Source organism: Delphinapterus leucas, chromosome 8 (genome assembly GCF_059928025.1).
Source record: "Delphinapterus leucas isolate spDelLeu-1000000601 "Yukka" chromosome 8, BTC_Dleu_Yukka2, whole genome shotgun sequence".
In the NCBI taxonomy this organism is placed as follows: domain Eukaryota; kingdom Metazoa; phylum Chordata; class Mammalia; order Artiodactyla; family Monodontidae; genus Delphinapterus; species Delphinapterus leucas.
The window spans coordinates 34,803,431-34,818,915 of NC_143136.1; the positions used below are offsets into that span (position 1 = coordinate 34,803,431).

Below are 15,485 nucleotides of genomic sequence, written 5' to 3' on the forward strand. Positions count from 1 at the left end.
AATTCATAGGTTGAAATCCTAACATACGGGTTAGGAGGTGTAGCCTTTGGGAGGTACTTAAGTCATGAGGCTGAAACCCACACGAATGGGATTAGTGCTTTAGAAAAGAGGCTCCAGAGAGATCCTTAGTCCCCTCCACCATGTGAGGACACAGAGGGAAGGCACCATCTTTGAACCACAAAGTGAACTCCCACCAGACACCACTTCAAATCTACCAGTGCCATGATCTTGGACTTTCCAGCCTCCAAAACTGTGAGAAGTAACTTTCTGTTGTTTATAAGCTATCCAGTCTGTGGCACTCTGTTATAGCAGTCCAAACATGTTATAGTAGCCCGAACGGACTAAGACAAGTTCCAACATTTTCTTATTCCTGAAACGTCTCCGTTTTTTTGTTGTTTTCTTTTTTTTTGCGGTACGCGGGCCTCTCACTGTTGTGGCCTCTCCCGTTGCGGAGCACAGGCTCCGGATGCACAGGCTCAGCGGCCATGGCTCACGGGCCCAGCCGCTCCGCGGCATGTGGGATCTTCCCGGACTGGGGCATGAACCTGTGTCCCCTGCATCGGCAGGTGGACTCTCAACCACTGCACCACCAGGAAAGCCCACGTCTCCAGTTTTAAATATACTTTCCAGGTCATGACATGCCCTCAATCATCACTTTGTATCTAATAATTTACATATGAATTGTCAAACAAAAATGCACAGTAACATATTTTTTATTACCTTCTCCAGTGACAGAATTTCAGTCTTCTGATAATATTGTCTGTTCTGGGAAAGAAAAGCCACCACCTGCATCAAAGCTTGCTGAGTACAATTCAGACTGAGCCGTGTTTGTTCTTCATCATCAGACCTAGAAAAAAAGTCACTTCCTGGTTTAGGATAAATATAAACAATGTATTTAAAAGAATCCACAGTTTACAACCTCCTATAATAGGAGATTAGATTTATATGGAATTTAGGACTTAATTCCAAGCCAAACTATTTTCTAGAATAGTGTTTCTCAAACTTTCACATGCATCAAAATCATCTCATGGCCTTATTAAAACTGCTGGGCCCTACCCCCAGAGTTTCTAATTCAGTAGGTCCGAGTGGGGGCTAAGAATTTATCTTTCTAACAAATTCCAGGTGATGCTGATGTTGCTGGTCCAGGGACCTCACTCTGAAACCCCTGTTCTAGAACAGTTCTTAGTCCTGGTTGTGCATCAGAAATCTCCTGCTGTCTTCTTAAAATAACAGCTGCTGGACCCTTCCATAGATCCAGTGAAACAGGACATCTATGAATGGGGCTGGGGCAAACTGAATTTTTTTTAAGCCCTAGAAAAGTTAATTTTCAAACATCATTGAATACAAGAATCTCCTGGACAGATCCTCAGGCAAACCCCATTCTAATTACACAGATCTAGGATAAAGCCCCAAATCTGCATTTTTCATAAGCACCCGTTAGCAATGATTCAGAGGTCCCTGAATCACCCTTTAAAAAGCAATGCCCTTAAAAAAAATTAAAAAATAAAATAAAAAAAGCAATGCCCTTGGGAATTCCCTGGTGGTTCTGTGGCTAGGACTCGGTGCTTTCACTGCTGGGGTCTGGGTTCAATCCCTTCAATCCCTGGATCCCTGGTTGGGGAACTAAGATCCTGTAAGCCGTGGGGCGCAGCCCAAAAAAAAAAAAAAAAACAATGCCCCAGAGCCTCTCCAAAACAACTAGCACCAAGAAAGTTTTGTATTTAACCATATACTCTAAATATAATCATAGAATTCTAGAACTAAGACACCTTACAAGATAATGTGGAAGTGTAGTTTCAACACTGGAACCATCTGTAGAGATTTGAAAAGAAAAAGCAAAAACAATGCCTGGCCCCCAATCTAATGGTAAATCCCCAATATTACCTGTAATATGGAGAAACTGGAACCAAACTAAATGTGCATCAGTGTTTTAAAAAGTCCATCAGTTAGGAAGAGGAATACTTCAAGAAATTACAGTACATTCATAATAAACACTGCGTAGCAATTAAAAAGAGAGACATACATGGATAGATTTCTAAGACATCTTAAGTTAAAAAGACAAATACAGCATACCATTTAATTAAGAAAGCAATGAATAAGACAAAACTACACATTTCTTTGTGTCCCTATACATGTTTGGAAAGATACCCACTTCTCTGAAAACAAAGGAAAAGACAACTTGAGTTGAAGATACTGGGATTGAGTAGAGGGGACAAGGAGAACTTTTTTATTGCTTAAATTTTTCATGCTTTATTTGTATAATTTTAATTTCAGTATTTACACAGTATTTCAGTATGGTAAAACACACCATGACTGGAACCCATGCAAAATCTTATAAACAATTTTTCTTAAGATTCTTGGAATTCCCCATTATTAGAGGACATTTACTACGATTTTACTATAATGTATCTACACTTAAAAACCACTCATCAAAGAGTCATTTTTGGGCTTCCCTGGTGGCACAGTGGTTGAGAGTCCGCCTGCCGATGCAGGGGACACAGGTTCGTGCAACAGATTTCCATTTTATAAAAAAGTCATTGTACCTATCGTTTTTTTTTTAACAATTAAGTCCTAGCTTTGTATAACTTGTCTTTTACGATGCTTTAGTAGGTATTAGGGTAAATCAGCCCCCAAAAAAATCTCTAATGAAGCAACATTTTTTTTTAAAATTAATTAATTAATTAATTTTTGGCTGCATTGGGTCTTTGTTGCTGTGCAGCAACCGGGGGCTACTCTTCGTTACGGTATGCAGGCTTCTCAATGCAGTGGCTTCTCTTGCTGCGGAGCATGGGCTCTAGGTGTGCGGGCTTCAGTAGTTGTGGCGTGCGGGCTTAGTTGCTCCACGGCATGTGGGATCTTCCCGGACCAGGGTTCGAACCCGTGTCCCCTGCACTGGCAGGCGGATTCTTAACTCCTGCGCCACCAGGGATGTCCCTGAAGCAACATTTTGGTATCTCAGCCCTAATTAAATAAATGATTGACCTTCCAAGAGGCACTTTAATGTATTTTTCAAGTGTTTGGGAATCATCATTTGCAGGGAACTGATAAAAGTAAACCTATGTTATCAGCATATAACTAGGGTATATCTGCATACCCTAAGGTAAAAATAACTTTCAACATTGCCAGGAGGACTAGAAATACTGTAGGATGTGTGATATAGTCTCTCCTACATAGAAAATAGTCAATAAGTGTTACTTATCATTTTTATTGCTTTGAAAAGATCCCATGGTTCTCCTTAGGGACCCGCAGGCAAATGAGAAGTATGCTGCTTTGTAAACCCACCCTAGGAAAGTGATTTGCTGCAAACTTAAATAACAGAGTTATAGAATCTGTAAGAAAGATTCTTACAAATTAATATACACAAAAAGAGGAAAAAATATTGTACCTAGCAGAAAAAGAAGTGACAGATACACCTGCAATTCCTTTCACTGCAGAAATGACTTTGTCCAGGTCTTGGGTGTGGGTAACATTGAATTCTACTCTGTGTGTTCCCTCCGTGGGGTAGTCAGGAGCTCTGGAAGCCTGGATGGGCCTGGAGGTGCAAACTCCTAGAAAGAAAAAATTGTCAGAAATTGGAGTTTTTGTGGGTTTATTTAAAAATTAGAAAGATAAACCACTATGGGCAAAACTTCTAAGAAATGAGTATTTTTGAAAAGATTCATTCTCAGATGCTTATATAATATACACACACATACATATCCCTTATATATACATTCAACAATCCCCGTAATTTAGGGATTTAGTACAGACATACATAATCAAATTTATTTTCAGATTTTCCAGAAGACTCGTAAATATCACAAAAAGTTGGACAAGACTGACTCATGAATTTTTACATAACATATAGAATTGTGACTGCTTACTAAATTCACTCATGTAAACTATGATTCAAGTCGCAGATGCTCATAATTTACTTGACCACATTAATCCAGATTATATCATCACAGAAGCTTCAGCCCAAAATGAGTAAACTAAAAAGACTTGCTAAAACACATATGCTGAATTCCCTCATTGTGCTGGGCATAAGGACTAATTCAGTAAAACTCTATTTGATTGACATATGAAGTATATTTTGGAGAGGCTTGAAGCTTTCAGTTCAGTTTAACAAGCGTTTCTGGAGTGCCTGAGTGCCAGGCACTGTGCCACATGAGTAAGGAATCACAAAGCTCCATCAAAAATGAAAATTTCCTATGCTGTCCTTGTTCACTAAGGATAAAAGTTTCATTTTTCAAATGCAATTTAATTGCCAGATTTCAGCAAGATTATTTTAAAATATATGAAAGTAGAATAATGGTCCCTATCCCTAAAGCACTTAAAACACTACTGGAAATACATTCTAAAATTTCAAAGCACTGGTAGGGAAAATATTGAATATGAAAGAACAAGAGGCTTCTCACCAAGCCCTTTAGCCAGCCAGTTGTTGACTCCCTGCGGAGCAGCATCATAGGCCGTGTGAGGAGAGTAGATCCCGACTCTGTTCTCCAGTGCCTGGATCACCAGGCGCTCTTTCCAGGTTTTCCAGGTGATGCGCTTCATAGGTCGGAAAATGGGTGGATGGTAGGAGAGAATGAGATCTGCCTTCTTCTGCAGTGCCTCCTCCATCACTTCTTCTGTCAAATCATTGGTTAGGAAGAGCGTGTTTACAGTGTGTGGTGGGCTTGGTTCCACCAGTAACCCAACATTGTCCCAACCCTCAGCAAATGAGAGGGATGCAAAGTCATTCAAGGAGGAAAGGAGGGTCTTTAGATCCATGAAGGAACGGGAAGAACTGCAGATCAGGGAATGGATTAGGCGGACTGTCGCGGGGACCAGGCGTACACGAGATGACAACATGCAGAAGTCAGGTAAAACTGAGTATCTGAAGTCAAAACACAGAAAATGGACCTTTGAGACAGCAAAGCATATGAGCAAAAGAGCTGTAGTCCTACGTGCCTGGCTTCAAATACTGGCTCTGCCACTTACTGGCACATGGTATCATAGGTAAGTCATTTAACCTCTCTGAGCTTGTTTTCTCATCTACAAAATGGAGACACTATAACTTACCTCACAGGCCGTCTGGAGGAGTAAATGGATTAATATGTTTAAGTCACCTTGCACAAACCTGGTGCACAACACACAATTATGTTCCTTTCCTCCTCCCTGCCCCCTCCCACACACCCTTGTTCTTTTTTTTTTTTTTTTTTTTTTTTTTGCGGTACGCAGGCCTCTCACTGTCGTGGCCTCTCCCACTTCGGAGCACAGGCTCCGGACGCACAGGCTCAGCGGCCATGGCTCATGGGCCCAGCCGCTCCGCGGCATGTGGGATCTTCCCGGACCGGGGCACGAACCCGTGTCCCCTGCATCGGCAGGCGGACCCCCAACCACTGCGCCCCCAGGGAAGCCCACACCCTTGTTCTTGTTCTCCCCACCTGTGCTTCAACCACCCTTCTCCATTTCTCTAAATATTACCCTTCCTTCCAAGACCCTTTCGACTTCCTAAATAAAGCTTTTCTTGACAAACCTTCCTTTTCAGTGTCGTCCCTCTCCCTGTCCCACCTGCTTTTGCACTAGTTATTCTCATAATATTATATTCCTGTTTGTCTGTCTCCCCCAGTACGCTAAAGCTACTGGAGGACAGAAACTACCTTTTCTGTATCTCAGGATCACCAACATAGGCCAGCACTAAATGCTTACTATACAGACTGACACAGTCCCCCTTCCCCCATCATAGCAGAATCTGGAGTTAGGGTGGTACATACTGACATTAAAAAGTGCTTTATCAAAAGAGTAACAATAACATATTTAAAAAGTTAAGTGTTTTGTACGGACACCAAGGGGGGAAAGTGGCGGGGTATGGGTGGTGGTAGGATGAACTGGGAGATTGGGATTGACATGTATACACTAATATGTATAAAGTAGATAACTAATAAGAAACTGCTGTATAAAAAATAAATAAAATAAAATTCAAAAAAATATATTAGTTTTAAAAAAAAAAAGTTAAGTGTTTTATCGGCAGCCAGAAGCATGGGATGCACAGGTGAGTCACTCTGTGAATGGGTAGGGTCAAGGCAGCAAAGGGCAGGAGCTGCTGCCCCTGAGCCAACAGCTACCTGCCACACAAAGGCCAGAATCAAGAGGTGGGAGAGGTGAAGACGTAAAGGGCCCACACAGTCTGTAAGCCTTATAGACATCTATATCCAATAAAAAAGATAACACTGTCAGCTCCATTCTTAAATGTAGTATCTATGAACACTTTTGTTTTTGAAGAAAAGCATTTCACGGTATGCAAAATAATTAACAAGAAAGCAATTGTAAATTTAATGAAATACTCATAACTCAATTTCAAAAGCTAATTTTTTTCAATATTTGTACGCAGAAATATTTAATATTGGGACTTCCCTGGTGGCACAGTGGTTAAGAATCAGCCTGCCAATGCAGGGGACACGGGTTCGAGACCTGGTCCGGGAAGATCCCACCTGCCGTGGAACAACTAAGCCCGTGCTCCACAACTATTGCGCCCTCGCTCTAGAGCCCGTGAGCCACAACTACTGAAGTCCGCATGCCTAGAGCCTGGGCTCTGCAACAAGAGAAGCCACCGCAAGGAGAAGCCTGCACACCGCAATCAAGAGTAGCCCACGCTCGCCGCAAGTAGAGAAAGCCTGAGTGCAGCAACGAAGACCCAATGCAGACAAAAATAAAATAAAATAATAAAAAAGAAATATTTAATGCACTTATTCAATATACAGTTTGGAGTGAGGTGGAACCACTCGAACCTGGGGTCTTGGAAGATCTTCTAAGGGTCCTTATACCACTTCCACTCTCCAGATTCCACGTCCTGATACTACTCCACTCTCCAGACTCTTCTAAATCTGGCAAGCCCTAAAGTGAAGCTCTAATGGGCCACCACGCCGGTTCTGTTACCTACTGTTACATTTGAAGGAGCCCTTGTAAGTAACAAAACACTCCCCATTTCCTACGAAGCTGAGTACCTTTAAGTCACAATTAACGAGAATGGAAGGTGGCAGAGCATGGTGGGAAGAGCACCGACTCTAAAACCAGACTGACTCCCAAAGCCACAGCTGTCTCTGAGGACTCTACCTCTGTGGTTTCCACCTCTGAAGGGTGCAAATAATAGTGCCCAGCTCACAGCGTGGTTGCAAGATTTAACCGTGAAGCTGGGAACAATGCCTGGCCTAGAGTCTGCACTATTTATTATTAAGATTCATTAGCAAGGCCCACTTTACAGCCTGCAAACTGCGCCCTCTTGTTTCAGTCCCCCTTCAGGCCTCTTCTAGAACAATGAAGAGCGCAGGTGGCACGGCCGATAAGTCCGTGAGTTAAGTCCCCGGCCCCTCTAGAGCGCTATGCTCTCCCGCGGCAAGCCGGTTTTCTGCGCCTATCTCCTCCCCTGCCACCTTTCGCTGCAGCAGGTTCGTAAACCACAGCCCGCCGCCAAGGCCTCAGCTACTCACGCTGAAACTTAACCCGCCCAAGACTCACCAGCCCCGGGAACTCCGCGAGCGCTGTTTCCGGTCCTGTGCGGAACTTCCCGGCTTCGTGAAAGTGGGCGGGGCGGGGGAGCCGGTCGGAGGTGGTCTTTCCGGCTTTGCGTCTGAGCCCAAGGCACTTCTAGAGGATGGCCAGAGTTACGCTTGTTGTCCTAGTGTAATTATTAAAAGATAATTTCGACCCTTTCATAGTCAAAAGTGTACCTGGTGGGGAGGAATTGGTGTCTCCCTAGTTCTAGTCGTTTGGTTTGAGACAGGGAGGAGGGGGCGGAGGGAGGAGGCGAGCAGGTGAGGGACGTTCTCTCTAATGGGTCCCTTGCTCGACTTCCGGTGGCCTGAAGAAACTTAATTTCGAATCTGCAGATCCGTGGGGGCAACTGCGATTGCACCTTTGCTCTTTTAACAACCGCTGTGCTAATCGAAGTGATTAAGTAAGTATGGGGTAACGTCACTTATTCTTTCATTCACTTAACTCAAATGCTCGCAGAGCGCTGTGTATGTTAGTTCTTGGACTGCTTCCAGTGAGTATTCTGTACGGGGGAGGGTGTTGTTGAAATAAGACCATTAGTAAAGCATAGAGTATATTAGTGCTAAGTGCTATGGAAAAGGAAATCGTTAAGGCAGGTTTAAATAGAGTTATCAGGTCCAGACGAGACTTTTGAGAAGAGACTTGGAGGTGAGGAAAATAGCCGTACAGATGTCTGAGTGTACGTGTTCCAGGCAAGGGGAACACCCAGTACCTAGACCCCAAGGCGGGAATGTACCCGGCCCGTGAAGAGTGAGCAGTGGAAGTAGGAGTTGAGGGGCTTGAGACGAGTAGTATCGCCTGATCGCTTTCATAACCAGCTTTTTATTACTTGGGGCAGGATGGGTGCTCATCGAGACTTTTTCTCTTAAATATGCGGTAAAGATGAGCAAGTGTGAGTTAAGAGAGGGAAATGAATTTAATTGTTTTTTCTTTTGGAAATAGGGCTCGTTTTTGAACTTCTCTCAGTAAACTGAGAAAGTAACAGTACTTCCTGAAAGCATCAAGAAGAAAAATGGTAAATTTTACAGAATTCTTATGAAAGTCTTTCATTATAAGTAATTTTTAGAAATTCAGTCAAGGGAAATAAAACTGCATGGAAATTTCAGTGACAAAACAGAGCAATGATAATCTGTAGAAGCATACAGTGTAAAGTGATTTCAGATTCTTTATGTTTTTCACTTAAAACACAGAATTTACCTTTTATGGAAAAAGATTGATACAAGATGGATAGAGATGGAAAGGTGGTGTTGCAGGGTCAGAAGATCATAGCCAGGTGTGATCATTTTAATTGGATCCTTTTGCTCTTGATCTAAGGTGGACAACTATTGTAAGAAGAGAATTTTAAAAGGAAGCCTCAGAAGTTTTCCACCCTCTCTGGAATGGGGTAACAAAAGGAATATTCTAGCTACCAAAACAACAGATTAAACAAAAAGCAAGCAAGAAGAAGTACTGTGGTTACCTCTGCACTTTTACGATCTGAAAACACTGACGCTTTTTATGTCTGTTGTCTTTAGTGGAGAAAGAAATTGTTTTTTAAGTCTCTCGCAATTAAATTACATAAGGGAAATGGTGGAAACTATGTTTATAAAAGTCATTTTCTTACTATTTTTCAATATATATTAATGACAGTGAATTGCCACTTAAGTCAGTAATACTAACATAAAAACTTTTTATTTTTATTGATGAAAAATTCAAATTTAAATGATTATTTCCATCACAATATTTGCTCCCAAATATTTTAGCATAGATATCATTTTACCTTAACATTTATATTTCTCTTCTGGAATTTTTTTTCTACTGCTGAAATAAATTTTGAAGAAATACAACTTATCTCTCAGAGCTACTGTGTGGGTGGATCATCTCTGAAATGGTGTTTCTTTCTGTTTTTATTCAGGTAGTTATCTTTAATATCTAGTTAGGGAAATGATACAGTGCACAAAGTCACCTGAAGAAATCTCATTCGTTCTCACATTCTCTCTCCTTTTTAGTCGGTGACACTGCATACAGATGTAGGTGATATTAAAATAGAAGTCTTCTGTGAGAGGACACCCAAAACATGTGAAGTGAGTACCGTAATGTATGTATAAAAGATGAGTTAATGCAACAGGATAACCATTTTGAAATTGAGTCATCTAACTTAAAAAACATCCAAAAAAAAGTTTCTATAAAACTATTGTCAAGAAAAACCCGCAATGATAATTTCTGGTCTAATTTACACTTCTTTTTCTGATGTCAAAGTTGGATCAAAGAAAGGGTAGAGAATTTTTCTCTAACCACAGAGTGGCTGGTATCTTTTTCCTTTGGCTCATTTTCCTCAAGAAATATAAATAATCATTAGATATTAGGTAAGAGAATTGTTCCATACATTATTTTACTTGTTTAAATGACAAGGTTCTATCCTTGTCATTTAAACAAGGAAAAAAGAGGGAGTTCCCTGGCGGTCCAGTGGTTAGGACTTGGTGCTTTCACTGCCATGGCCCAGGTTCAGTCCCTGGTCAGGGAACTAAGATCCTGCAAGCTTCGTGGCTCAGCCAAAAAAAAAAAAGAGAGAGAGAGAAATACAAGAAGGAAAAAGAGTCAGCTATATATATTCGTTCATTAAGTAATTTATTTATGGAAGGCTATCTTGCCAGCAAGTAGAACTACAGTGATGAACAAGAGACATGCCTTGCTATTGTGGAGCTAATATTCTACCTGGGAAGATAGGCAGGGGGGAAGATTCATTCTAGAAAAAAAGTAATTCTAGAGGGTAATAATGCTTTGAAGGAAATAAAGTTGTGAGATAGAGAATAATGGGAAAGGATTTATTTAAAAGAAGGTGAGGGCAAGCCTAGCCAAGAAAGTGATGCTTTAAAAACTGAGTGCGAGGGCTTCCCTGGTGGCGCAGTGGTTGAGAGTCCGTCTGCCGATGCAGGGGACATGGGTTCGTGCCCCTGTCCGGGAAGATCCCACATGCCACGGAGCGGCTGGGCCCGTGAGCCATGGCCGCTGAGCCTGCGCGTCCGGAGCCTGTGCTCCACACGGAAGAGGCCACAACAGTGAGAGGACCGCGTACCGCAAAAAAAAAAAACAAAAAACTGAGTGCGAAAGGTAATGAAGGCATCTCTCTGGAAGGACTTATAAAAAGAACATTCCAGGTATAGAAATAGCAGGTACAAGGGCCTTAAGGTGGGAAAGCCTGTGTTTTTTGGATGAATTTTCAGGAGCCTGATGGGGTTAACACAGTAAGCAGCAGGGAAGGAGTTATTATGATTATGATGATGTAGAAGTAGGCTAGGTCATGCAGGGCTTGCTAGGCTCTCCTGAGGATTTTGCATTTTATTTCAAGAACAGAAGGAAGCTATTGAAGAGTTTTAGGCAGTGACATTATCCAAAGTAATGCCTAAAAGATATCATTTAAATAGGTTGTTGTAGTGTTTTCAGTAAATACAATTGGCTTTTTTTTGGGGTGTGTTCTGTCCTTGTTAATGTGCGCAGGCTTTCTCTAGTTGTGGTGAGTGGGCTTCTCATTGCAGTGACTTCTCTTGTTGTGGAGCATGGTCTCTAGGTGTGCGGGCTCCAGGGCGCAGGCTCAGTAGTTGTGGCGCACAGGCTTAGTTGCTCCGCGGCATGTGGGATCTTCCTGGACCAGGGCTCGAACCTATGTCCCCTGGATTGGCAGGCAGATTCTTAACCACTGCGCCACCAGAGAAGTCCCTACAATTGGTTCTTTATCTTAAATATTCTTAAATCTTAAATGGTTCTTATCTTCTGCTACATCATTTCTCAATCATTGTTTTTATTCTCTTCAGAATTTCTTGGCTCTTTGTGCCAGTAATTACTACAATGGCTGTATATTTCATAGAAATATCAAGGGTTTCATGGTTCAAACAGGAGATCCGACAGGTAAGTTATTCCAGTAATACCTAGGGTATATACCTACGGTATGTAGTGTGAAGAAGAGACTAGACAAAGAATAGAAAAATAAAAGCATGTGGGGTTTTTATAACTTACCTTAGCAAGAAATTTTTAAGCAGAAGCTACTAGCACCGAGCCCTAAAGTATGAACAATATTGATAAGGAGGGGTTTTGGTTTTTGTAGAGAGATTTTATTTTTATGGTTTTTAAAGTTCAATTTTGGTAAGTAAGAGAGGACGTACCAAATTTTATTTGTATTTAAAGGGTTATGCTATATAAACTAGCCCTTATGTTTAGAAAATGAACCCTTTTTCAGCTTTAATTAAATACATTTTTTCATTTGTTTGTCTTGTAATATAGGTACTGGAAGAGGAGGTAGCAGTATCTGGGGCAAGAAATTTGAAGATGAATACAGTGAATATCTTAAGGTAAATCCAAAATACTTCAAAATCTATTTTTTCATGCTATGTTTACACTTGGAAACTTTGATACATATTTTGTAATAATACAGGTTAAAATAATTGGGCTTCCCTGGTGGTGCAGTGGTTGAGAGTCCGCCTGCCAATGCAGGGGACACGGGTTCGTGCCCCAGTCTGGGAAGATCCCACATGCCGCGGAGCGGCTGGGCCCATGGGCCGTGGCCGCTGAGCCTGCGCATCTGGTGCCTGTGTTCCGCAACGGGAGAGGCCCGCGTACCGCAAAAAAAAAAAAAAAAAAGTCATCCTTTTTCTGAATTGGAAATGAAATGATTTTTTAGGCATTAATGAATGACTGCTTCCTTGGTACTAATCTGTCATCCTATGCCAGTGGTTTTCAAACTTTGCTGTTACAGATTCACCTGTGGAAGTTTTAAAACTATAAAAGATTAGGGCCTTACCTCCCTAAGTCTAGAGAAAAAGTCAGTAGAACTGATTAGGACCTCGATTGTATTTTAAGGTTCCCTGGTGATTCCTAGACAGACAAAGTTAAGAACTATTTTCTTATATACCAGAGTTGAGGATGCGTATTGAATATTCACATACTCTAACCCAGAAATTCCATTCCCACATGTTTACCCTAGAGAAATTCATGTACATGTGCACTAGGAAGCATGTACAAGAGTGTTCCTAGAGTACTATTGGTAATAACAAAAGTCTAGAAACAATGTTTATTGATCTTTGAATGGACAAGTTGTAGTATATTCAGAAGTAAAATGTTATACAGTGAAAGAAATCAGAACTACAGCTATGTATACATGTATGAATCTTAGAAACATGTTAAGTGTAGAAATCATTTCCCGGAAGACTACAAATAGTATGATACTATTTTATAGAGCTCAGAAACAAGCAAAAGGAAACAATATATTGTATAGGCATGTATTGAATGTAAAGATATCAGAACACTGGTTACCTCTTGGAGAGGCTGAAGTAATAACTGAGAGGAGCACATAGGCATATGCAACAGTTTGGTAAATTTTAATTCTTAAAACTTGGAAATAGGTTAATGGGTGCTGATTTTATTAAGTTGTAAATGGTACATATATTCTTATGTGTGTATCAAACACTACATATGTTATTGGTAGTCACCTTTTAGGGAACGGTAAAGCATTAATATCTCTATGAAGCTGCATCTATGTAGTTTGTCTTATTAGTGTCCCCAGATGAATAGCTAAAGATAGAGTAATCACTGGAGTTACCTTTAGTATATTTTATATTTGGGCATCTCCCTGTAAGACAGTTCTGTCTTCAATCTTATCAGTAAAGTCCTTTTAATTCCTGTACACAGTCCCTTGTATAGCAAATAGTATCATGAATATTAGAGTTAGACAAGGCCTTCCTTAGATCATCCAGTCCTGGGGTTATAAACTGACAGCCCGTGGATGGAAGACCCACAGATGCATTCTCTATGGCCATTGGTTTAAAAAGATTGTAAACGTCATGAGGCAAGAGCTACACTATTCCTTTTGCCAGGCTCCACCATTCTCTAATGTTTACATTCTGCCCAATTATCAATTTATTATCTGGTAACCCTTGTGAGCATTTGAATTATGAATAAACCGCTGAATTAGTCCAACCTCCCTTGTTTTACAGATAAGGAAACTAGCCAGAGTCCAGTGTATATGTGAAGAGATTATGGGGATTTTGGTTTTGTTGTCTGCCTGATCATTTCATGCCAGCACACTGTTCCTTAATATAAATGTAAGGATTATTTCTATTATACATTGGTATTGCCAAAAGTGTTTGTGGCTCTGCTTCTCCAAAGGTGAAATTAATTGGGGAATGTGATTTGATATATATATATATATAAGCAACTTAGATACAAGCTTCCAGAGATACAGATAATACAGAAACTGAGCATTGGGATTAGCCCTAACGGAAGCTGATTACATGACCCCTTAAATACTGGGAAGGTAGAGTGCACGTCTTGTTTCAGTCCTTTATTTGGAATACTTATGTAAAAACAGCTAATACTTTGGTCTTTCTTTTTCAGCACAACGTTAGAGGTGTTGTATCTATGGCTAATAATGGCCCAAACACCAATGGATCTCAGTTCTTCATCACCTATGGGAAGCAGCCACATCTGGACATGAAATACACAGTATTTGGAAAGTGAGTATTCTGGTTATGGTTTTCTTTGGAATTTCAATGCAAAGGATGCATATGAGTGGCTGTGATGATAGCATAACTAATACTCAAAGAGCAGTATGAGAGCTAAATGTAGCTGAAGTTTAAGTCCACCACGTAACAGCCCTGTGACCTTGGGAAACGTACAACCTCTCTGAGCCTCAGTTTTCTTATTTTGTAAAAGAAGGGCCAGTACTATTTTTTCAGGATCATTATGCAAGTTAACAGTATGTATCTGTTTTCATTAAGAATAGCATCTTGCATCAACTAACACATCTGAAAAACAGTTGCTTAAACAAGATGGTATGTGATAGTGGTTCTATTATATCACCAGTGTTCCAGGTGCCTCTGTCTTTCTTCTCAACCATCTTCAGCTATCATTCTGAAGCTCACTTCATGGCCATAACTTGGGCAGCACAGCCCCAGCCGGAACAGTTGTACTCCAAGTAGGAAGAAGGAGAAAGGGCAAAGGTGCTTGCCAGCTGAGTCAGCCCCTTTCTCAAGAGCTCTCCTGGAAAGCCCAGAACTTACCTACAAGGGAGGGTAGGCAGTGTTTCTTAGCCAGACATATTGCCACTCGCAATAAAACCAGGCCTCTGTGAATAAGAAGGGGAGATTGGCTCCTAGGGAGTGTTTAGCAGTCTCTGCAAGAATATCCATTACAAGCCCTCTACCTGGGAATTGCTTTTATAAATCAACAGGAAGTCACTTTGTCAACAAATATTTACTATGCTTAATAAACCAAGGCACAGTTTTAGAATTTGTTTTATTTAACAGTTTGAATGCCAAGCTAGGTTAATTAAAAATAGAAGAGTCTACAGCTTTTCTTTTTTATTCCATATACATGTCTAATTTATAGATTAGTAATAATCAGTGAAAAGGAATATTATTGCCTTTAGTAGTTTTTGTGGGCTTCACGAATTTGCGTGTCTTCCTTGCTCAGGGGCCATGCTAACCTTCTCTGTATCGTTCCAATTTTAGTATATGTGCTGCCGAAGCGAGCACCAGACTCCCTTTTTTTTCTTTTCTCCCTTAACCCACCATTCAGAATTATTGATTAGTAATTACTAGGACTTATCTTACTGGATTGGTAAAAAAACTGTAGAGTTTAGAACAAGGATTCTTAATCTTTGGCCCAGTACCTCCTTGAAATTGTTTTGTATATATGCACATACATTTTTCTGAGAAGAAGGGTACATAGCTTTCCACTGGTTCTCAAAGGGGCCCATGTCCCAGATACTTAACTAGGCTTACTTGCTTCAATTCTACATGCCCTTTTTTGCCTGAGATCTGTTTCTTGTACCCTCTTTCTCTCTTACTGACCCAGAAGGTAGGAAAGCCTTTAGTTAGTTAGTTTTTACTGGAGTATAGTTGCTTTACAATGTTGTGTTAGTTTCTACTGTACAGCAAAATGAATCAGCTATACATATACCTATATCCCCTCTTGTTTGGATTTCCTTCGCATGGGAA

The 15,485-nt window shown here is 40.8% G+C and overlaps 2 protein-coding genes and 1 non-coding gene across 8 annotated transcripts in view; 1 reads left to right on the forward strand and 2 right to left on the reverse strand.

Annotated features, from left to right (window-relative positions):
• NIF3L1 (NGG1 interacting factor 3 like 1) overlaps positions 1-7,636 on the reverse strand; it is a 16,032-nt gene extending 8,396 nt beyond the window's left edge. The window contains exons 1-4 of one of the 3 annotated variants that reach the window (XM_022567379.3): positions 7,480-7,636; positions 4,398-4,858; positions 3,386-3,548; positions 721-847 (exon numbers count right to left, since the gene is read on the reverse strand). In XM_022567379.3, the coding sequence (XP_022423087.2) occupies positions 721-847; positions 3,386-3,548; positions 4,398-4,833 (726 nt within the window). In that variant the 5' untranslated portion in view covers positions 4,834-4,858; positions 7,480-7,636. The other 2 variants (XM_022567378.3, XM_089916528.1) reach the window with 2 other exon arrangements.
• PPIL3 (peptidylprolyl isomerase like 3) overlaps positions 7,541-15,485 on the forward strand; it is a 9,515-nt gene continuing 1,570 nt past the window's right edge. The window contains exons 1-9 of one of the 4 annotated variants that reach the window (XM_022567380.3): positions 7,541-7,644; positions 7,851-7,918; positions 8,458-8,530; positions 8,830-8,899; positions 9,334-9,409; positions 9,504-9,578; positions 11,307-11,400; positions 11,773-11,840; positions 13,882-14,000. In XM_022567380.3, the coding sequence (XP_022423088.1) occupies positions 8,895-8,899; positions 9,334-9,409; positions 9,504-9,578; positions 11,307-11,400; positions 11,773-11,840; positions 13,882-14,000 (437 nt within the window). In that variant the 5' untranslated portion in view covers positions 7,541-7,644; positions 7,851-7,918; positions 8,458-8,530; positions 8,830-8,894. Of the gene's footprint in view, positions 7,919-8,457; positions 8,531-8,829; positions 8,900-9,333; positions 9,410-9,503; positions 9,579-11,306; positions 11,401-11,772; positions 11,841-13,881; positions 14,001-15,485 lie in introns of all 4 variants that reach the window. The other 3 variants (XM_089916529.1, XM_089916530.1, XM_022567382.3) reach the window with 3 other exon arrangements.
• Positions 14,914-15,020, reverse strand: LOC115802180 (U6 spliceosomal RNA). The gene has a single exon (XR_004022580.1). It is a non-coding gene; the product is annotated as a U6 spliceosomal RNA (small nuclear RNA).